The sequence below is a fragment of the Grus americana genome, chromosome 3, assembly GCF_028858705.1.
Source record: "Grus americana isolate bGruAme1 chromosome 3, bGruAme1.mat, whole genome shotgun sequence".
Taxonomy (NCBI): domain Eukaryota; kingdom Metazoa; phylum Chordata; class Aves; order Gruiformes; family Gruidae; genus Grus; species Grus americana.
In genome coordinates, this window is record NC_072854.1 from 70439086 (window position 1) to 70462913 (window position 23828).

At 38.3% G+C, this 23828-nt stretch overlaps 1 protein-coding gene across 18 annotated transcripts in view; it reads left to right on the plus strand.

Annotated features, from left to right (window-relative positions):
- The window catches only part of SYNE1 (spectrin repeat containing nuclear envelope protein 1), a 311090-nt gene that overhangs the window by 171330 nt on the left and 115932 nt on the right, over positions 1-23828 (plus strand). For all 18 annotated transcript variants that reach the window (XM_054822896.1, XM_054822889.1, XM_054822893.1 and 15 more), the window contains 17 exons: positions 710-1027; positions 1773-1928; positions 2616-2786; positions 3557-3883; positions 4817-4969; positions 6240-6407; positions 7403-7579; positions 8482-8628; positions 10845-10970; positions 12435-12611; positions 14452-14717; positions 15483-17643; positions 18035-18372; positions 19026-19170; positions 20178-20396; positions 21282-21544; positions 23132-23297. In XM_054822896.1, the coding sequence (XP_054678871.1) occupies positions 710-1027; positions 1773-1928; positions 2616-2786; positions 3557-3883; positions 4817-4969; positions 6240-6407; positions 7403-7579; positions 8482-8628; positions 10845-10970; positions 12435-12611; positions 14452-14717; positions 15483-17643; positions 18035-18372; positions 19026-19170; positions 20178-20396; positions 21282-21544; positions 23132-23297 (5478 nt within the window). The remainder of the gene's footprint in view (positions 1-709; positions 1028-1772; positions 1929-2615; positions 2787-3556; positions 3884-4816; positions 4970-6239; positions 6408-7402; positions 7580-8481; positions 8629-10844; positions 10971-12434; positions 12612-14451; positions 14718-15482; positions 17644-18034; positions 18373-19025; positions 19171-20177; positions 20397-21281; positions 21545-23131; positions 23298-23828) is intronic.

Below are 23828 nucleotides of genomic sequence, written 5' to 3' on the forward strand. Positions count from 1 at the left end.
TTGTGTGATCAGGGACTCTGCATATGTGTCTTGCTATTATAGTTTACAAAATATGAATCCATTTTGAAAATCTGAATATATATCTCAAATATAAACTAAGATGACATACCACTGTATTTTGTTAAGGTAATTTCCTATTTATGTTTTCTAATCAGATTGATTGATTCACACTTTCTAATGAAGTTCTAATAAACATGAAAATGCCACGCATGTCCGGAAGAGGGTATCAAGAATTATTTTGAAGTGATGTCTCAAACCTTGAGAAGCCTCACCTTGTTCCTTGTTTTTAAGCAGATTCAATTTTAGAATCAGTCATACAAGTTGCAAGTCTGCTTGCAACAGCTGGAAAGTTTTGAATTTAAGGCCCTGCTGAATAGATTGCATCCATCCTATGCCAGTTCAGGCAGCTAATGTTTCAGAAGTGATGATAAACTTAGCAGGACGGAAAAGAATTTAATGCATGCTTTGTCAATAATTTTCTCCAATTCACTTGCCAATAATAGTGATATTTGGTTTGCTTTGTAAGTAAGCGTGCCATCATAGGTGTTCTTAGAGATAGCGTAATATGTGATCAACTGTAGTTTACTAAAGGAATATCTAGACATCGTGAGGCAACTGCTTTTGTCTGAAGGAGAACGAGGACTTTGTTTGCCATGTGTGAATGAAAGCTGTTAATGTAAGGTATGTATCCATAACTCTGCCTTTGCAGGAGCTGCAGGTCCGCTGTGCAGAGGGACAAGCATTATTGAATGCTGCTGTCCGTGCCAGAGAGAAGGTGATTCCCTGGGGCATTCCCCAGATAGAAGACCGAGGCCTGGAATCCTTACGGCAGGATTGGCAAGTTTATCAGCACAGGCTTTCTGAAGCAAGAAGCCAATTAAATGCCACTGTGAGCAGACTGAGGTTAATGGAGAAAAAATTTCAGAAGGTTAATGACTGGCTAACAGATCTGGAGGAGAAAGTTGCTATCAGGACTGGGAGGCAGTCTGGTAGAGCAACAAAGGAGATGCAGCTTCAGCAAATGAAGGTAAAGAACATAGTTAAGGCATTCCTTAAGCAAACAAAATACCGTGTGAGGTTTCTACATCAGTTCGTGGATGCACTGTGACAACGACAGGAAACAATTTATTCTGAGATGGTGCCTAGAATGATGGATCCAAGAGAGCTTTGTGCCTTCTGGGTCCAGGTTCCTCCCGTTTTACTGGTAGAGGTATGGCTATACCAGTGTTGAAATCTCATAGGGAGATCTGCAATTCATACGCTCTGTGGTATGTGAAGGCTTAGGACAAAGATTAATCCTAGTGTGGGAAAGTGTTAACGTGGTAACAAGAGTAAAATGTGACCAACTGTGTTGTGAAGTCTCTGCTGTGTTGATGTAATAATTCCCCTTGAGTCACTGCAAGGAGAAGACATGATTCTGAATAAACACAGGAAGCAGATTTTAAGAGATTCCAGGTTGCGCTTTACAGTCACCTTAAAAACGTCAGGCAAATTCTATAGGAAGCCCAGGTTGCATTTCTATTATTATTTGGGGGAGGGAAGTATTGAACCTACTGTAATGAAATGCAGTCCATAGGGTATGATAAAACTTCCAGCATATTCATTACTTTAACCTTCATCAGATTCTGTTTTATTTTCCTGTTTAAATCCATGATAACAACTATGTATTTGTTTTCCTTTTCAATGATTTCGTGGCTTAGTTACAAATAAATTCCTGTTGTGTTTAAGATGTTTGAATCAGTCATATAAACTGGATAATGTCTTTGTCATAGAAGTGGCATGAAGAAATTACAATCTACAAAGACGATGTGGAGGAAGTTGGGGTATTGGCTCAGCAAATCCTCGAGGAAAGTCTCACTGCAAGTAGAATGGGAAGCCAGGCTACACAGCTTACATCTCGCTACCAAACTGTTCTTCTTCATGTCTTGGTATGTAATTAAAATTAATTCATTGTAACATCATAAATTGTCAGTTAAGAAGCAAATATAAACATTCTTAATTAGACTTTATCAGAGTTTATTCACTGTTGTAGACTCAATATTATAATATTGACATATATATTCATATGTACACACTCATATACATGTAGATTTCAATGAACTAAAGGTATTGGAGAACAATATTTGGGAAAATGCCCTTTCAAAAATATTCAGTATTAATCAGATGTTGTTACTGTCTTTTTTGGAAGTCGCAGGAGAGAAAGTCAGAATTCAGTATGTTTGAATGCTAAATGACCTCTAGAGAAATATTTTCAGGTTATCACTGAAACACATAGGGAAAATCTGAATTGATAAGGCACAGCCTTGAGGTCACTTAAAGTATTAAGTGCCTCATAGTACCATAATCACAAGTCATAATTCAAATTTCAAAATATAATCTTTTCAGTGTTTAGTATTAACTCAGTTTTAACGTTAGTGATTGTTATATGTACACCCAGACAAGATCACAGTGAGAATTAGCCCCTAGATATGAAAGGGCTCAAAACTTATGTGTTTAATCTTAGTATATCAGGTTTTATTAATAAATTGCAATTTATTGCTATCTTTAGCCAATAACAATGATAAACATCTCAGTGGTTCTTGTTTCTTCCCCCTATCTTCCACATTTGTTTGAAGGAGCAAATAAAGTTTCTGGAAGAAGAAATACGCTGTATGGAGGAGTCGGAATTGGCTTTTAGTGCTTACACAAATTGGTATGGAGCTACTAACAAGAACTTCAGAAATGTGATCACCAAGTTTGACGTGATTGATAAAACAGCAATGGAGAAAAAAGTGCAGAAACTAGAGGTACAGCTTTCTTGAATGCAATTTTTGGTTTTGGTCACCGAAAAGAGGCTATGTTTTAACATGCATCTTAACAGCTGCTCAAAATTCTGACTTTGCCTCGCGCAGAGAAACTAATTGGATAAAGATCACCCACTGTAAAACTTTCTGTTCTCATGCCATATACATATTAGATATCAGTTTGGTTGTTGAGGTTATGAATAGTCCTAAATAATATAATCCTATCTTTCCGTAAGGCATGTTTCTATGTGTTTTGTCTTAGGTTAAAACTTAAAATAAATTCCCCTTACAAGGAATCCTATCATGTATATTTTATACCAGTATGTGCTGTGGCAAGAAGTGCTTCCTATTTCACTTCATTACTCAGTAGTAAAACTCACATTTCATTTCAGAGTTGTAAATTAGTTTTTCATATGTCCTGCAGCTAAACATAATTCGCTAACTTTCGGAAAACTTTCATCTATTCCAGAATTTGGAGTACAAATCCTCTCCTGATAGCCCTTAGTTTCTATGTTTATCTTCACAAGCCCAGGGCAGAACAGAAGCATTTGCTTTTTCTGCTTCCTTCCACCTTAACTCCAGGCAATTTTGTAATGAAAAGTCCATTCAATTTCCCTAGTAATTCCTCCTGTGTCCTTAGCAAAATTAAAAAAAAAAAAAATAAAAAATAAAAAAAAAGTTAACCTCTCACTGGTAATAGAACTACAATGGATAAAAGAAAAAAAAGGCAAGAGCTTGCACACGTTTTCTGTTAACCAGCACTTCCTTCACAGCTGCTATTGAGTGATATGGACATAGGCCACAGTTTACTGAAATCTGCCCGTGAGAAGGGGGAGCGAGCTATAAAGTACATGGAAGAAAATGAAGTTAACCAGTTGAGAAAAGAAATTGGAGATCATGTGGAACAGCTTGAAGAGCTGGCGGGCTCCATCAGGAAAGAACACATGACTTCAGAGAAGTGCCTTCAGCTGGCAAAGGAGTTCTCAGACAAGTACAAGGCACAGACTCAGTGGGTCATGGAGTACCAAGCCGTGTTACGTGCTCCAGCAGAGCCAAAGAGCGAACTCTATGAGAAGAAGGCCCAGTTGTCCAAATACAAGGTAAAAAGGGGTTATATCATTGTGCTATCAAATTGATTTTGACCTAGTGACTTGCAATAAATCCTCTGATCCAGGTGTCTGTTCAAGTTTCCTCAATAGATATATGAGATGTCTCTGATCTGGATGTCCAGATTGGCATCAAAGTGAAAACAGGCACGATACCTGCATCTGCAAACCAGAGTGAGCATCTGGATTTGAAATGTGAATGTACTAATAAGGCTTCCACATCTGAAATTTTCCTGTTATGAAGCAAAATTCTTTTATGAGTACGCATATGAGTAATTTTATTGATATCAAGAGTTAGCTGCTGTTTAAGCAAGGATAGAAATTGGTTGGTCTTTCTTCACTGCAGACATTGCCTATATCTACCTTGGCTTAATCAGCTTTCTGGTTAAAGCTCTATGCGCCAGCTCAACTAACATCTAAGACAGCTGCTATGGCCTCCTCAGTTTTTAGTCAAGATTTTAATGAAGTGTGGGGGTTGGTGGGGTTTTTTGGTTTGGGGTTTTTTTTTTTCCTAATCATAACAATGAGTAGAAAAAATTGACAGCAAACCCCATTGCGTCTCTTAATGATGTTTTTGTAAAATACTCCAGGATTACAGATGTTTCATAAGCTATGTGCTGGGTCTGGCTGGGATGGAGCTCACTCTCCTCATAGCAGCCCGTATAGTGCTGTGCTTTAAATTTGTGGCTAAAACAGTGTTGCTAACCAACCAGTGTTTTGGCTATTGCTGAGCAATACCTGCACAGCATCAATGCTTTCTCTCTGAAACTGCCCACTACCTCTCACCGACCTCAATACTCGCTGTCTACATGTTTGAGGAGCTGGTATCTCACTGACATTTGATAGATTCTGGCATGTGCCATGCTCTCTGAGCCCATGGCACGATGACATAACAGATCAGATTGCATCCTTTTGCTTGCATTCTAGTCCATACAGCAGACTGTTCTGTCCCATGAGCCTTCAATAAAATCAGTGACTGAAAAGGGAGAAGCACTTTTTGATCTGGTAAATGACGTGACTCTAAAGAACAACATTCAAGACCTTCAGAGCAGTTACCAGGAGCTCTGCAGCACAACAAAGGTAAAAAGTCAAGAAGAAAAACTCTAGGTTCTTTCAATTTGCTGTATTTTTTTCCCTCTTTAAGAAGTTGACTATTTGTTTCATGCTAGTCATGTCGCACCCTGTACACAGAGACAGTTAGATTTTAATTAATTTTTCTTTGTCTTTGTGGGGCGGGGGGGTGGGGTAATTCTTGAATATGGAAAGAGCGTCTACCTAAATAAATCTAACAATAGTAGCTGAAATGAGTTTTGAGTGTGGCAGGTGAAGTCTTCATAGCGCTAAGGGGAAATATATCTGTGACTAGTTTGTACAACTGTTAGTATTTTTAATTGCTTTGAAGAGATTCTAAATACATTATTTCTTGAAGGGACAGATGACCTTAAATTATACTGTTTTGTCTCTTGCTTCTGGTAGATCTTGCACAAATCCTGTTTAATCTAGTTTAGTTGTTGAATGGAAGAGAAAATGAACTACAAGATGTATATAATTTAATTCAGCAAGGGCATTGTTAATTAACATTGACTCATTAGTCCACATGTATGTAGTACTTTGAAAGATCTAATACTTCTAAATACGTCCTAAAGTATGATTATTCCTAAAGCTTTTAATAGGTTATACTCCTAACAAGGATAAGCTCTGCAAACCATGTTAGTACTTATGTTTGACCTAAGTACCTTTAATTGCCAATCCATCCACCAACTGCAGATGATTTTTTTTTCACAGTTGATTTTTATTTTACAGATCTATCTCTGATCTGTACCACAAAGCTGATGTCTGTTGCATTGATGTAATGATGACTTAAATGTAGAGAAGCTTATGAAAAATCTTTCTTAAAAAGAATAAATACATTTTAACTCACTGTGTACATTCTTAATTTGCCTACACAATCACAGGCAACATGTACATGCAAAGGCTGTAAGCAGCAGGGACCCAGCCATAACATTTGGTAGGTCATAGGCAGTCTCTTGTAGAGCATGTAATAGCTGTTTCTAAGTGAACTTAATGTCAAGTTGACAGTTCCTTTTCTTAAAGTACAGAGATCCTCAGTGTTTTCCTCAGTCTTTAAGGTATGGTATTTCATCCGGAGTGAAAATACTGCTCAGTACCACAGAGTTTATTCACACTAGTAATCGCTTTGATGTCTTTCTTAACAGTCTGATCATGTGAGAGCCCTTCACAGGAATATAAATTTAGAGCTTTCAAGTTCTTGGTGGGTTTTGGTTTGTTTGGGGTTTCTTCATTCCTGTAATTACCTGAATATTTAATTTTGGTTATTGTGGACCTGCAGGCATATGTTGAAACCTTGGAGGTCAGAGTAAAAGAACATGAGGATTACAATAGTGATTTGCAAGAAGGGGAGAAGTGGTTGTTACATATGTCCAGCAGGCTGGTCAGCCCTGACCTCATGGAGAGTAACAATCTTGAAATAATCACTCAGCAACTAGCTAACCACAAGGTGGGTTTGCTCTTGGGTAAACTTCCTTTGTCTGGTAAAATACAATTTTTCCTCTTTGCTTCTCGTCTCCACTCCAGAGCTCTAGTTATTTGTCATTCATCTGTTCTGTTCCTCTTACTGCTAACTGTGTAGATAAGCATCAGTGTCATTAATGCAGTTAACAAATCTAGCTTGTTGTTTCTTGGGTGAGACTGCACCTGCACAAGAATTACGTGTCAGATTTTTGCTGAGATGTCCCAGGAAATAGACCACAAAAAGCAGACTAGGGTCATTTTACTCCTAAGGCATTTTTTGCTCTGGCACTTTTAAGGATGAAAAAATATTTTAAATTTTAAATTTTCTTTTTTTCCGCTATTATGTTGTAACGTTTCCTCCATTGCTTTTATTCAAGGTATTGTTATAGTTGCTATTAATAGTATTCACTACATCAATAGCCGATGCTTTCTAGAAGATAAAAGAAAGCAAAATCCAACCCTCCCCACCACTCCCTGAAACCGAGATTGAGAGAATGAATACTGAAACCTTTTAACTAATTGTGATTAGTGTGTTATTCTTTAAGTAAACTCCTTAGATAAAAATTTGGCTCCACCAAAGTCAATGGAAAGCACTGTCTACAGTGGAAGAGCTTATGGAATAAGAGATGATTCAGCATCAGATTTAGTCCTCATTACTAGACACAAGAGAAGTTGGTGGAGCCCCGGAGAGCTTGCAACAAAGGAAGATTAAGGGTAGTCTTGAGGCATAAGCATATAATGTTTACACTGCTAATGATGTTTCTGTGGGATATCTATGTACAGACTTTTGACAATGATTTTACAAAGAGTATACGCTCTGGTAGCTTGACTATAACAATACATGTTGTCTAAAAACTTTTTTCCAAATCTGAAGATAAAGAGTGTTTAAGAAAAAAAAAAAAAGTTCATTTTAAAAGCTGGTACGCAGAACATGGTTTAAGTTTAAAATATTTCTTTAAAAGCATTTTATCTATTTCTTAGGCTATCATGGAAGAAATTGCAGGGTTTGAAGATCGTTTGAACAGCCTTAAGAGTAAAGGCGATTACTTGATCAATCAATGCACAGAACATCTTCAAGCAAAATTTAAGCAAAACATACAAAGCCATCTTCAGGGGACAAAGGACAGCTATTCTGCCATATGTAGCACAGCCCAAAGAGTAAGTCTTGTTTCAAAAATGTTTTTATGCCATTTAAGAACAACACACATTATTTCTGTAAGTACTTGTTTCTTTAAATGGTACAAACTCTTTCTACTATTTCCGTTTAAATTGAGCCTATGGGTTACTAATGTAATACTTCATCATTACTGTGCTGAATTCCTTGTGATCCCAATGTTGCCCTGCAGCTAGCAAAACTAGCTGCCCGTCAGATCTCACCTTAATCTCTCCACACCCTCACTACCTTCATGTTACACTAGCTTCTGAGCAGCTGCGGCAAAGAAATTAGAACTATTTCTACTTCAAAAACTAGAGAGCGAATTATACTCTTAGTGTCAGTAGTTTGCATGTGTACATAACGGGTCTTCATTATATGCTAGGAAATACTGCCTCTCTTAGTAAAACCAGAATATACAGTTAAGAAGGGCTAGCTGGGTCATTCTGTTAATCCAATTAGGAGATCAAGCCAGCATAGTCTAAAAAAACCCCCAAAAAACAACAACCCAAACAAAACCAAAAAATAAAAAACCTCAAAACTTCCAAAAAGTAGACTTCATAGTCAGTAAGATTTGTAGAGGTAGGCAAAACCTTGTATGAGATCAATGGCAAAGTGTTGAACAAGGATACAGAAATAAGAGCCAATACTCTTCATTTGCATCTTTATCTTTTCTTTCCAGAAGCTGTGAGTTAGATATTGTCCATCTTGTCCACAAATCGGCAAGATGCGGTGAGAGCTTAAGGAGCTTTCATCCCTTGGTACTTTTACATACAAGGGCTAGAATAGCCACAATGTTAATAATTCTGTTTTATCTGCAGTCTTCAAGGTGGGAGAAGAGGGCCAATAGCAGTGTTTGAAAATGCGATGACCTAAAATAAAAATAAACCTAAAATGTTTATTTTAGGTGTACCAGAGTTTGGAACATGAACTCCAGAAGCATGTTAATCATCAGGATACCCTACAACAGTGCCAGACTTGGCTGTCTACAGTGCAGTCAGACCTCAAGCCAACTACCTGGCCACCTTTCAGCCTGGCAGATGCAGTTAAACAGGTAAAAGTTCAGCACTTGAAAATGCTCAGTTATCCTTAATAAGGTGAGTTCAGGTTAAGAGCTTTATATTAATAGAAATTAGATACTCTCTCTGACCTTCTCAGAGCGCTGTGCTTCCTCATTGTTTATTCCCATCTCCAAAAGGAATACCTTGAGTGAAAAATAACCACAGGTGAAAAATCTCACAGGGCTTTTGCTACTTCTGCGTAATGTTTAGAAATATGTCACCTGAAAAAAGTTGGCTAATTAGATAAACCTGTTCAGGTACTCCACAGATGTGTTTAGCAGAGAGGTTGTGTCTTCCTGCTTGTTCAGTTGCCCATCTGTCTACTAATGTTCCTATTTGAGATGTGATTTCATAGTGACACAGAGTCTGTTATCAGGCAATTAAAACAATTCTTCAGCCTAAGAGCATAGAACTGCCTCTAGCCCACATTAGCCATTAAAAGTGGTTTCTTTGTTTCTTGATCATTCTCAGTAACTTAATGTATTTTACATTGGATTTGTACCTTGCTTTCAAATTAAACTGGTACTAAAAATGCTGGAATTCACCATGTGTCTTACTAGAGACCATGGAGTACTTCAAATGGCAGCTCTGCAAGGCTGGGGGGAGCTGGGCTGACAGTGGAGATGGGGAGTAGGAGGGGATGACAGTGGGGCTGGCAGGGCAGCACCTTCCCAATGACGTGCAGAACCACAGAACACAGGTGAGGAGAGCAGAGCACCCCTGGTGTCAGCCACCATCTGGCAATCACCAGGCAAGTCTGTAGGGATGAGGCCAGTCCCAGGTGGAGGCGGTAGGTCAGGGCAGCAAGGCATGGCGAGGAGGATCAGCCAGGCACAGGTGCACCTACAGTGTAGCTCAGGTGAGGTCCATAGATGGGTGAGAGCCTGAGCTTGCATGCAGCTCTCGAGCAAGGGGAAAGACTTCTGAACACTTTTCCATTGGCCAGGTCACGTCTGAGCTGAGTCAGGGCTGGCCATGAGCAGAGGCAGCCAAACCCCAGGGAGAGGGGGATAGAGGTTGCAGAGCCCTTTGGTGCATTGAGGGCCCTAACCATTCCTGAGGATTAGGGACCTCTTCCACTGTGTAACTGTTCTCGGTGTGAAAAATAATTTCTCTTGCATCTAGGAAGAATTTCCATGTTGCAACTTGTCACTTTTCCATCTGGTCCTTTTTCTGCTTACCTCAGCAGAGTTTGGCTCTGTCTTCTCAGTACTGCCCCCACCTGACCCCTACCACTTTAAGTAAAGGCAGACCGCAATTAGCCTCTCTCCTTCAGGCTGAACAAACCCAGTTCCTTCAGACCTGCCCAAAAATGCGACATACTACAGCCCCATATCCCCTCAGCCTTTTGTTAGACTTGGACTAGTTTGCCAATAGCTCTTCTATAGAGGAAGAGGAAAGCTAGGCCAAGTAGACCAGGAACAGCCTGAGAAACATAGGCATAGGAGAATAATTGCTTCCCACACCTTGCTCCCTGCATTCTTGCTCATACAGTAATTTGAGGTTGCCACAAGAGCACACCGCTGTTGTGTTCAACTTTTTGCCCTCAAGGACCCACCACTGGCCCTCTGTGTTCGGTGGTTGCTCATCCCTCCTCCCTGGAACTCTAGGAGGTATGTTATTGCTCTGCTTGTCAACACTCATATCATCATTTTCTTTTGGGATGAGGAAGCTCTTCATAGGGAGAGGTGAGTTCCTCCGGGCAATGTCGAGAGCAAGAACCCTCAACAGCATCATGTTGTCTGATCTTGGCAATCATAGATATTGGGGACATTGGAAAGGTTTCAGAAGGTGTGGGAAAGCATGTTGGGCCACTGGGCTGGATTCTTCATGATCTATTAGCCACTGGAGAATTTTATAGGTATAGGAACATGACACTTTAATAATCGGATAAAGCCCTGCTTCCCACTCACCTTGGGAAAGTAAGTCACCTCGTTGAAACTGTGTGTATCTATACAACACTTTATTTATAAAGAAATAAGCTACGTAATGTCACTAAGCTCTTTGACCATTGGATGATAGCCAAAATTTTAAGTTACTCTTTTCTATAATTATGACAGAGCAGACTTACCTAATAAAATAGTGTATGTCTACATTTCATCTTTTGGAAATAATAAGCTAAAGTAAAAACACTAATGTGCATGATTGTAATAAAATAAGAGATAATTTCCATAGTCTCAGAGTCTATTTGAGGGTTGTCTTTCCTCAGGTGAAACATTTCCGGGCTCTGCAGGAGCAGGCCAATACATACTTGGATCTTCTGTGCTCCATGTGTGATCTGTCAGATGCCACAGTGAAGAGTACAGCAACAGATATTCAACAAACAAAACAAACGGTACAAGATAATCACAACAACCCACTTTTAATCCTATTTAGAGCTTTAACTGCCTTGATCTGTCCTCTTTTAAAAAGGTCATATTGGGTAATGGTTTAAAGAAATGTCTTCTTACTTTCATCTAAGTATTTCTTTTAGAAATAGTTTTCTCTTTTCTTTTTCTTTTCTTTTTTTTTTTTTTTTTAATTAATTCCACATTGCCATCCTGGTAGTAACACAAAGACACACAACAAAGGTTGCTAAAGGTACTTAGGCAATGTTACAAGATGTTGGTCTAAAGCCACACAAATATTCTGAGGAAGAAAACCTGATCCAAATTATTTGTTTTCATAAAACACAATTCAATCTGTTCTTCTCTGTATTTTATTAAAGCTTAGACACATTTTACTGTTGTTATTTATTCAATAGTAGACTGATGTTCTCATTAAGGTATACTTAATATATTAAGTGTAATCATAATAAAAAAATTATATATCATAAAAAATCAGAGTGCATCTATTTCAGCCTATGAATTTATAGAAGCATACCTAATTTTTAAGTTTTAAAGTAGGTTAATGTTTGGTTTTAGAATAAAATTATAAACGTAAGTTATTAGAAAAGAAATATTATGACCATTTCTGTTGTTGTAAACATGAAAAATTTAGTTTCGCATACACACAACCAAACTTTTGAAACTACTTCTACCAAGAGTAAAAATCTAATATATACAGTAACAGTATTCCATACCAGAGAAGCAAATTGTGCAAATCCAACTAATCCATAAAAAAAAAGGCAGTCCAAATATTGAATAACTAAAAAGCATGCCAAATGTCAGAATAAGATTGTCCTTTTATATATAAAGCAGTGAAACATTTTTAAGGAATCACAGATGGTACAGCACTGAGATATATTAAGCTGGTTGAGTGTCTAAACCTTAAAGGCTCCATACTGTATTTGGAGCACAAGAAGCTGTGTGACTATTGGTTTAAGGTGATTGATGGGCTCAGAGCCGGTAAGCATGCTTCTTATTGGCATTTTACAAAAGGCATATAGGCAAAATAACTGGGCTAAGCAAATTAAATGGAAGTGTTCAGTTTAAGCTTTTATTTGGTCATTGTGAAGGCATGTAGGGTACAGTCCAGCAATATTCTTGGCATGCAAGGGACTAAATTATACAGGTAATTTAAGCTTTAATAGAAGACTGAGAACACTTTGAAATATACACACTCATAAATATACTTGCTTATCCCAAGGGTGAATGATAATTCTTTTTTTTTCCACAGCTTTCCTTTGATAGGTCTGTTTTTTATAACTTTTGAAGGTTAAGACTCTTTTTGTGGATAATATTAGCCCGTCACCCCTTCAGAATCAAGTGCAGAGATTTGCTTTAGTACAGTATTGTGCTCAGAGGAAGAATGGTAGTCATCCTCCATTCTCCAAAAATAGATGCATTAAAGCATTCCTACTCCTTTTCATTTCTTCTAGATCGAGCAACAGATAATGCACTCACAGTATTTGGCTCAAGGTTGGGAAGAGATCAAACAAATGAAAGCTGAGCTCTGGATATATTTCCAGGATGCAGATCAACAACTACAGAATTTGAAAAGGAGACGGGCAGAATTGGAGCTAAACATTGCCCAGAATATGGTACTCCAGGTTAAGGTAAGGAGACTTTGGATTAAGAACAGAAGGTAAGGAAGAAGTTCATCCTGTGGCTGATATTATTATAATTCATGTTATATGCACATGTTGCATGCAAATGCTAATATGTTCTAAGCAAAAGCAGAGAGGAAAGAGTATTTCCTTGTTGATGCTACAGGGTGACACAGAAAACAAAACACTGTAATATTTTTCTGACTTTGGTTTTTTTAACAGTAGGCATTTTTCAGCCTACCGTTCTGATTTACCTTCGCTTTTAGTAGGCTAATTGCTGATCACAGTGGACCTGAAGATAAGATCTGCAACTTGTACTTGCTAAGTACTTTGATTTCAATACTTCTCAAATATAGAGAGCTATTTCAGAATAGTCTAGGAAACTATTCAGTGTTGCTGAACTCTGAAAGCTACTGGAGAATAGGTATGAGAGAAACCAAATTTAATTTACCCTAAATAATGAGACACATGCCTTCAGATCTCCACTCATCCTTATTCACTAGAGAAGAGAGAATGTTTCTGGCCATTGTGCACACATCACAAACATCAGTAAAGTAATAAGAAGAAACAGGAAAACAGACTATTTCTTTATTAAATGATGAAATGCTTGGGTTTTGTGGTTTTGGTCTAGATGTTGCTTGTATTCTTTTTCTGATATGCCAGGAGTTGGGTGAAAATTAGACAGCACTTTCTCTTCATGTCTGTTCTACACAAGTGTTTGAACAAAGTCATAGCCCTTGAAGGTATCTCAGCGCAATGTGGACTGAAAGCTGTTGCACTAGCTATGATTAGAGTCCAGGAAGAAGCAGGAGTCTGTATTTCTTCACTGTTTCAGTCAGGATCTTTGGATTATTGTGAATACAGCAGGTGCGTGCCACTGTCAGATGTGGCACAATGTGTATTTTTTCTTTGACTTTGCCCTGGTAAAGGAAGATGCCTACCTCCATTTGAAGCAGTCACAAAGAGGAATGAGGCAGAGCTGGGCAGTAGCATCTCTTCTGCAGAACCCCTACCAGCCCTCAGTGAAAACATATCATTCCAGCAAAGTACTGGAGGTGGTCATGGTTGTTCAGTCATTGTTATTGGAACTAGAATTTGGGAAAAGATTCTGTTTACCCTAGACAGTGTGTAAGCGCTGAAAAATATTTGGTTAGTTTTAATTGTCAGTATATTGCATATTCTTTTATTGGGTTCTCTGTGACTTCTTATTCAGTAAGAACTGTGTATGCAGATGGACTCTTTTATTTACTGGAATTTATTAACTCAAATAGCGATCATACCTAGAAAATTATTGACTTTGTTTCAATAATGACAGTGATAATGGTCTCTATTATAGAAGTAGGAACAAAATGAAGTATGGATATGGGGGCTCACTGACTCATGGATTCTGTTTCCTATTTTTAGTCTCTAATGAAAAAGGAAAAGAAAAAAAAAAAAAAAGAGCTAGAAATAGGACTGGTAAAATGAATTCTCATGAGATCCAGAGTATGTTGAACATTTTAGGGTATGGTGGGAGCCGTGCTGGTCCAGAAGCCTGGACAATGAGGTGTGACTTGATCACGATTTCTGTTTATCACTGGCACTTGGAAACTGCTCTGGTTTGCTTTCACATCTATAACCAACCTGTCCTCACCTGAGGTGATAGGGAGGAAGGTTAGGAGAGGGGAGAAGGCACTTCTTCCAATTTGCATCTGTACAGCATTTGCCTGGGTAGATAATTAGTCCTTACACAATCTATTTATTTATTTATTTATTTATTTATTTATTTATTTCAGACTTTGTATTTAAATTCCATTTTATAATTTTGAGTAGGTGTCTCCATACTGGTTTTGACTTGCATCTTTTTCAGGAATTCAGTCAGAAACTGCAGTCTAAGCAGTCAGCTCTTAGCTCTGTGACTGAGAAGACGAACAAACTAACCCAAGGACAGGAATCACCTGAACACAAGGAAATAGGAGAACTGAGCAACCAGTGGCTGGACCTCTGCCTTCAGGCACACAGTTTGCTCATACAGAGGGAGGAGGATCTGCAGAGGACGAGGGATTACCATGATCGCATGAATGTAGTTGAAGTTTTCTTGGAAAAGCTCACAAAAGAGTGGGACAACCTGGCTAGGTAAAAAAGGAGTAGCACACACAAAGCTGACTTAGTCCATATATGCTGAAAGACCTGTTTATGGAGTGTCTCTAAGTTGGATCCACTAAAAATCCCTTTTTCCATGCTTAATTAGAAGCAAGCCTCCCTTATTAATTATAGGACAATTACTTGTATTGAAATAAAGAGAGTTTGAGAAGCCAGATCTTCAGTGTTTGTCTTTAAGGCAAGTACTGATTGATCCCGTCTCAGGGTATAGCATTTTCTGATATTTCAAGAATTTTTACTATTTTGTTTGATTTTTTTATTTGTGTGTGTTTTTCATTGTGATACTGTGTTTTATATATTAGATTATTATATTAAAGCTTAGTTGCTGCTGCTGCTAAATGATTGCAGCTGCTTCGTATAGCATAACCACACCAGCTATGTGTAAAATTGTGAGAGTCTATTACTGCTGCTATCACTGTCATGAAATAAGATTCACTTCAACCCCAGTACTTGTTTTTCAAACGATCAATATAACCAGTATGCTCTGTAGTATTCACGTTAATTTGTATGGTCAGCCTGACGCCCCTATTGCAGGTGAAAGGGAGAGGAATAAAAATGTTCAACTTTTTAATTAATATTCAAGACTGGTACCTTCAAAACAATCTGAAAACTGTAGGTATTTATATCATATTAAGTTCAGTACATAGTGTGCTTATAATTCATCCTGGCCTCTTTTTAAAAGTCTGTCCTGAGATAGGATCTAACAATTCATTTCTGTCGTGTCCATTTTGATAACAGATCTGATGCTGAAAGTACAAACGTGCACCTCGAAGCTTTGCAAAAATTGGCACTGGCACTACAGGAAAGGCGATTTGCTTTGGAAGATTTGAAAGATCAGAAGCAGAAGATGATAGAACATCTGAATCTTGATGACAGAGAATTAGTAAAGGAGCAATTTGGTCATTTCGAGCAACGCTGGACTCAACTGGAGGACCTTGTCAAAAGGAAAATTCAGGTTTCTGTTTCAACCTTAGAAGAGCTCAGTTTGGTGCATTCCAAATTTCAGGAACTAATGGAATGGGCAGAGGAGCAGCAGCCTAGTATGTCAGAGGCTCTTAAACACAGCCCTCCTCCCGATTTGGCTCAGAGTCTTCTCATGGATCATCTTACCATTTGCAGTGAGCTTGAAGCTAAACAGCTTGTTCTGAAGACGCTTGTGAAGGATGCTGACAGGGTGATGACCAACCTAGGGCTCAATGAAAGGCAGGAGCTGCAGAAAGCACTTTCTGATGCACAGTACCATGTAGATTGCCTCAGTGATCTGATTGGCCAGAGGAGAAAGCACCTGAATAAAGCACTGTCTGAAAAGACCCAGTTTCTCATGGCAGTCTTTCAGGCTACAAACCAAATTCACCAGCATGAGAAGAAAGTAACATTTCCAGAACACATTTGTCTGTTGCCTGAAGATGTGAACAAACAGATCAGGACTTGCAAGAATGCCCAGGCTAACCTGAAGGCCTATCAAAATGAAGTCACAGGGTTGTGGGCTCAAGGAAGGGATTTAATGAAAGAAGCAACAGAACAAGAAAAGAGTGAAGTGTTGGGTAAACTGCAAGAACTACAGAATGTGTATGACACTGTTTTACAAAAGTGTAACCAGAGATTGTTAGAACTGGAAAAAAATATAGTTTCCAGGAAATATTTCAAAGAAGACTTAGATAAAGCTTGCCATTGGCTAAAACAAGGTGATATCATCACATTCCCAGAGGTCAATGTAATGAATTCGAACTCTGAACTATACAGCCAGTTAGCAAAATATCAACAGATTCTTGAGCAATCTCCAGAATATGAAAATCTGTTACTTGCACTGCAAAGAGATGGCCAAGAAATCCTACCATCACTTAATGAAGTGGATCATTCTTATCTGGATGAAAAACTTAACATTCTCCCTCAGCAATTCAATATTGTCACTGCTCTGGCAAAAGAAAAATTATATAAGGTTCAGGAAGCAATTTATGCCAGAAAAGAGTATGCCTCTTTGATTGAGCTGACAAGTAAAGCTCTGAATGAGCTAGAAGATCAGTTTATTAACATGGACAAAGCTCCAGCTGCTGTTTTAGCCAAAGAAGCTATGTCACTCCAGCAGACCTACAAAGATCTCTTAGGTGAGGTGGTGAACCTTGGTGCAGCAGTGGATGAACTAAACCAGAAGAAGGAGGCCTTTCGAAGCACCGGCCAGCCATGGCAACCAGATGAGATGTTAAAACTAGTCACGCTATATCAGAAGTTGAAGAGGCAAATAGAACAGAAAATCAGCCTGTTGGAAGACACAATAGAAGCATGCCAGGAGCATGAGAAAATGTGTATGCAGTTTGAGGCACAACTAGAGGCAGTGAAGAAGGAGCAGATTAAGGTAAATGAAGAAACACACCCAATAGAAGAAAAGTTGAAAATATACCATTCTCTAGTGGGCAGCTTGCAAGACTCAGGGAGTCTTCTGAAGAGAATAACTGAACATGTAGAAGCCCTTTCTCCTCAGCTTGACTCGTCTGCATGTGAGACAACAAATCGCCAAGTGCAGTCTTGGCAAGAGAAACTAAAGTCTTTGCATGCTGCCATTGGTGACACCGTGATGGAGTGTGAGAACAGACTGGTGCAAAGCATAGACTTCCAGACAGAAATCTGCCGCTCAGTCGACTGGCTGAGGTGGGTGAAAACAGAACTTAATGGAACATTAAGTTTGGACCTCAAACTGCAAAGCATCCAAGAAGAAATCCGAAAGGTTCAGATACATCAGGAAGAAGTGCAGTCAAGCCTGAGAATAATGAATGCACTAAGCAATAAAGAAAAAGAGAAATACATGAAAGCAAAGGAGCTGATACCCGCTGACCTGGAGAACACTCTTGCTGAGCTTACAGAACTAGATGGTGAAGTTCAAGAAGCTATACAAGTGAGACAGGTTAGCACACCCTAAGTGTCATTAGTTTCTCACTCACAAAGCTGAAAAAGATGGCTCTGTGGCTTGATGTTTGTAATCATCATGTAAAGATTGATTTTAATAATCCTGTTTGGTTTTTTGAATGGCTTAGGTTGTGGCCTGTTGCTGTGGATGACTTGGGGCAGGGATGGCATGGGGGAAGACTTCCTTAATATGCACTGATACCTGCATGTAGAAGTGCAAACTCACTCAAAACCGACTTCAGCGTAGTCTCTCCAGACCTGTATTTTAGATACAATAAAGAGAAAAGAAAGCAAGCATGGGCAACGTCCGCTCTTGGCAGATGATATTCTTGTTCTTACTGTGAATTTTATGTCTGTGACCCTCTGTATAATTTTCCCTTTTATTTCAGGCTACCTTGAATAAATTATATAGCCTCTGCCAAAGATACTACCAAGTGATGCAGTTAGCAAATGACTGGCTTGAAGATGCTCAGGAATTTCTACATTTAGCAAGAAATGGTCTTGATGTTGAGAATTCTGAGGAGAACCTAAGGAACCACATTGAATTTTTCAGCACAGAAAGTCAGTTCAGCAATCATTTGAAGGAGTTACAGGGCCTTGTGTCTGAGATAGAGCCCTTTATCCAAGCCACAGCGAGAGAGCAGCTGATGCAGAATGTAGCTGCATTGGAGGAAAAGGCGAAAGGGACAAAGCAAGAAGCCAAAACCCAGCAAGAGCAGTTGCAAAGGTATATTAATCTTTTTTTTTTCTTTCATTTTAAGATCACCTTGGTGATGATGAAAGAAAGAGATCACAACACTAATTCAAGTTTTGTAAAATGTTTGTTCTACTGATGAGAGAAGTGGATATTGGGATTCAGAGCTCTTGGGTTCTGTTTTCTCCTCTGCCACTGACTCACTAGATGCGTGATGCTGAGGAAGCTATGATGAAATTGTATAAAGCTTGGAACAGCACCAAGACGACAACTAGGAAATGACTGTCCTTATTTCATCTGGCACAAGACCTACATAGAAACAAATGAAATTAAAGCAGACATTTTGAACTAAAAGGAAATATCTTTTTAACTAGCATAACTACGTTACTTATTATTCCTGGATTTTAAAAGTTTGGGTGGGTTTAAAACACAACCTAGACAAAATCACTGAGGAAAAGTCAATCAAGGGCTGTTCAATGTCAAGCTGTGTCTGTAAGGCACAGCTGAAAATCAGGAGCATATGCTTCTATGTATGCTCTTTCCCAATAACCTTTCTTTTTCTTGTAAAATACTGTGTAACAGCAAAACTAAGCAGCTACATTGAAAACTAGATGCAACAATATTCCTAATTTCCAAATGGTTTTATATAGCATTAAATTGTTCTTTCTGGAATTATATTTTTTAAGGTGTGCTTCTGAGTGGCAGGAGTACCAGACAGCAAGACAGAAGGTTATTGAAGTGATGAATGAGGCTGAGAAAAAATTATCTGAATTCTCAGTAGCTAAAGCTGCTTCTTCTCATGAAGCAGAAGAGAAATTGCTAACACATAAGGTAAGGTACTGAAAATTATATGAAATCCTTTTCCTTTAGTGAAAATAAATGTATGTTATATAGGTCCCTGCCTGGGGCAACCTGAATTTGAGCTTTTGGATCTTTTCCTGTAGCGCTTAACTGTGTCATAGCACACCAAGAGGTGGTTTTTGTTTTGCAGAACACATGTTTTATTTGTGGGGTGACTGGGACAGATATTTTTAGTCACTTTTCGGCTTAATGTCTGTCTGTGTGCCTATGACTGTAGAGAACTGGAAGGAATCAGGAAGTTCCTAAAAGCCTTGGGTGCATAAATCCCAAAATTATGTATCCTACAAGAAAGTGAGATCAACAGAAACGTCCATCTACTTTGGATCACATGAAATAGTTTTACTTGGACAGAAAGGGTGGGGGAAAATATTAACTCTTGTTTAGTCTAAAATAATGTAACTTAAAAGAATTACTTTCTCCTCCAGTATTTAGGGTGCCAACTAGTTGCCTTAATATAGGCAGCTAGTGACACTGCAGACGTCCTGCCTGGTCTCCAGCTGCATCTCTGTGAAGGCAGGAGTCTCCCCTAAGAGTAAATATCATGTCTGCCAGCTCCGTGAGAATGTCCTGATAGCCTGGGACATCTAAAATGGCATTAGAGATAAATATGACATAAATGTATGCTTAAACACCTGATTTGCTGCTTTCATTTTTAGACTTTAATAGAAGTCAGTGTTTGCTATAAGAAGGGTCCTGAATACTCATTTCCATCCCTTTTGAGGGCCTAGCAAGGAAGAAAAAATCTGATTACACCACATTTCTGCTGCTTCCGGTTTGTTGCATTTTGGACCAGATCCTTCAAGTAGCTGTAGCTAATATATTGCATATGAAAAATAAAGCGAGACCAAAGCACCTCACACAGCTTAGAGTACCTCCTCTTTGTCTGCAGTAGATGGAAGTGGCTCGTCTGCCTGCAACTGTGTTGAATAGTTATGAGTTGTAAAAGAGGAAAACAGTGCTTGTTTTTGCTTTTTCAGACTCTTGTGTCTGTAGTGAATTCTTTCCATGAGAAGATCACAGCCCTAGAAGAAAAGGCTTCACAGCTGGAAAAAGTTAGCAATGATGCCAGTAAGGCAACTATAAGTAGATCCATGACAACAGTTTGGCAGCGCTGGACACGGCTCCGGAATGTCGCCCAAGAACAAGAGAAAATTTTGGAAGATGCAGTGCAAGAATGGAAGGACTTTAACGATAAGGTAACTTCTGGTCTTGGTAAATCCTCCTTTGGTAAGTGTGCATAGGTTTTCACTCATTATACTGCCTTATTAATTATCTTATGGTAGAGAAAGCTGATAGCAGGAATAACAGTGGTTTTTCTCAGGTCATTAGGAAAAAAAAAAAAACAACAAAAAAAAGCTACGGAAGACCTAGGCTTAGAACCACTGCCTCCAAAGTTTGCACTGTTTTTCTATATGCATACATGTTCATTAAATACGGAGTTGTATTGGTTTCTGGTGGTTCTTCAGAATTTTATCCACTATGTTTCCCTTCCCCAGATGGTCTATTCTAGATTGTCAACTTCTTTTTTTTCTTTTTCCTTTTTTTTTTCTTTTTATTTTTCCCTGAAGAGTATGAAGTTGCTATTTCTAGGTTTATGCAGTGATACTATTGCCTGTCATTGCTCACCGATCATGTGTCTTTTTTTCTTCTTATATCATACCTGGCTCTTTTTATCTGTCATTGTCCATTATTTTATGCTCAGATTGCAGGTTCTCTGGGAATGGGGATCATCTTTTTGTTAAATGTATGACTTGTGCCAAATACAGGTCTGCCCTGGGGCAGAGCTCTAGGCCCTATGGCAATAAAGATAATAAGTGCTAAAAAATATGAGGAGCCACTTAACACTTGACAAAAACGTCCTTTAGCAAGTTCTAGTCCACTGTGAAGAGCTAGGCCTAGCTAGCTAGGTCTAGCACGTTAGAGCATAGATTTAGACCTGCTACAGAGACTGCTGCACAAGCCCTATACCACAACTGTTTTACAGCATCTAAATGTACAGCACTGGGTTTAGCACCTTCTGGTATCAGTTCTACTAGCTTCTTTTAATTTCACTGTTGCCAAGACTGCATCTCTTCCCATAGGTTCAGAAAGCCACCATAGCAATAGATGAGCTCCAAGGCCGCTTACCAGAAAGCTCAGTGGAAAAGGCATCCAAGACAGAGCTCCTGGAACTCCTGGATTACCACAGCAGTTTCCTTCTGGAGGTGGAGCACCAGCTGTCATCTTTGGGCCTGCTCAAACAGCACGCTGTCAGCATGCTTCAGGATGTGGAAATAAAGCCTCCATCTCAGGAAGAACTACCAGTCATGCAAGAGATCAAAGCAATGCAAGATCGATGCCATAAGTAAGGCAATATTTTAAAAGATTCACTAGAAAAATGCTACTTTACAATTCATTAACAAGAGTTCACGTATCGTTTTTCTTATCATCAACAATTACCAGGCTTAAAATAAATATTAGTTATTATAAGCATTAGTTTAATTTTAAATTATCTTTAATTAATTTTGAAATATGTTTTTACAATGGTTTTATTTCTATCAGCAGGAGTATGCATTTTAGAATTACGTACTTCTTGCCTTGCATAATAGTATCTTATGTAAGAGTTGTACAAACTACATTAAAGTTACAACTGGTTTTAAACACTTCCATTGCATCTCACCATTAATAATGACATTTTATCTTTTTGTATCCTAAGTTTAGATTACTTTATCACTTTGTTTCCTCTGTTGGAAGCACTTAGGTACCAAAAGTAGGTATCTTATGAAATTTACAGGGGAATTTAGGGCATATGCAAATGAAACTGATCTTAACATTTCAGCTTGTGATTATATGAATGTTTATCTAAATCTAAAATGTTTCCCTGTCAGGTATAAACCAGGAAGTTTTATGGCTAGGTTTCAGGACTCATATCCACCTCAGAACTGCACTAAGATGCCATTAACTAGATCTCCACAGTGGGAAGTGGGAGAAAGACAGAGAATGAAAAAATTGTAAACCCTGCACCTAGCCTGTGGAAAGTTCATTGCGTGCGTGCATACCTAATTACAGTAGAATAGCAATCCCTGTAGAAAAGGTGCAGATATTAGCACTTCTGTAATTCCATTCTTCCCTTAGAATTAGTTTCTAAGAAATAAGGTCTGTGATCATCTCATGCTCATGTAAATAAGATACGATTCAGCTATGAAAGGTTATACAAACATAAATCAAATATGGGAATAGCAAAGTGAGATCCATGTCACGTACATAAGAGTTACAAATAGTCCTGCAGATCATTCACAGAACTGTCATTTGAAAAAGATTCTGGTTTTTTTCAGGAGATCCAAAGTGCAGAAACTCTGTCTTAGTGGAAGTGTGGAGATAGGTCCCTGGATCAAAAATGGTGTTCAGATATTTGATCCATGCCTTATGCTAGGTATTCTGCCAATGCAAATCCCATCAATAGGGGTGGAATTTATCTCGTTATTTTAAATTATAGTTATCCGCATCTGAACTGGTTAATTCTCTAGTGGAAAGAAATAGAAAGATGCAGTTTTTCTGACCTATTTTAGAAGTTTCTTTTAGAATGATGATGAATCATCCTAAATCATGTCCTAGAATTGCCTGCTTCGTCCACTTGACAATAAGGGCAGTCTGTGGGGATAAGCTCAGATGTAGGTGTCTGTTTTGCAAACATTTGCATTTCTTCAAAAGAATTGCATGCTCGATGTCAAAACACATAAAACTGTTCGTTAAAAGGAATGAACCAAAGAATGAACATGAGAAATGTAAATGTGCTGCCTTAGTAGTCTGTTGCAACACTGCCCCACTTTTTATTACTCTGGGTGTGGGGTTATTAATCATTATCCTTATTATTCAATATTTTTTGACAAAGCTATGTTTTTAGACATTACTTAATTATTCACAAATAAGTATTGTTTCTTTGTTTCCGAAGTATGCAACAGAAAGTGAAAAAAGGTGTGAAGATGGTGAAACAGGAGCTGAAGGAACGTGAGGAGGTTGAAGCAGAGATTAATATTGTGAAGTCCTGGATCCAGGAAACAAAAGAATATTTATTAAGCCCTGATGTAGAAGTGGATACTCAACTTCAGGAGTTGCAGGTATATCACATTTGTCAATTTCTAAATTACAATACTTATCTTCATTGTAATCTGCTAGTGAATGTCAATCAGTTCAAAACCACTGCAAATTCAAATTAGACAATATTCATTAGTTTTTGATTAAGCCACTAGACAGATTCATAAAGCATGAAGTAGCTGATGGGCTGTAATACCATATTTGAAAGATGTTTAAGGTATATTTAAGTATTGGCATTTATGCAATTTTACGTACTAGCATATTGTTGAGTAATTTTTCTCTTCTCATCTAAAATATGGGGGAACTATAGAATGTGAATGGAAAGAATGTGGCATTTCTTTTCTATCTCGGCAGTTTGGGGCATGGAGGGAAGCAACAAAATAAAATAAACTCATTTTACTGGAGGTACTGAAAACTTGACATTTTCTATATAGATGTGATCACGCAGGAACAGAATACTGGACAGACAATCACAAATGAGAATCCAGGGAATCCCAAGAAAAAAATCTTTTTTAATAAACTAATTAAAAATTTGAAAGCAATTTGCTTTGTTG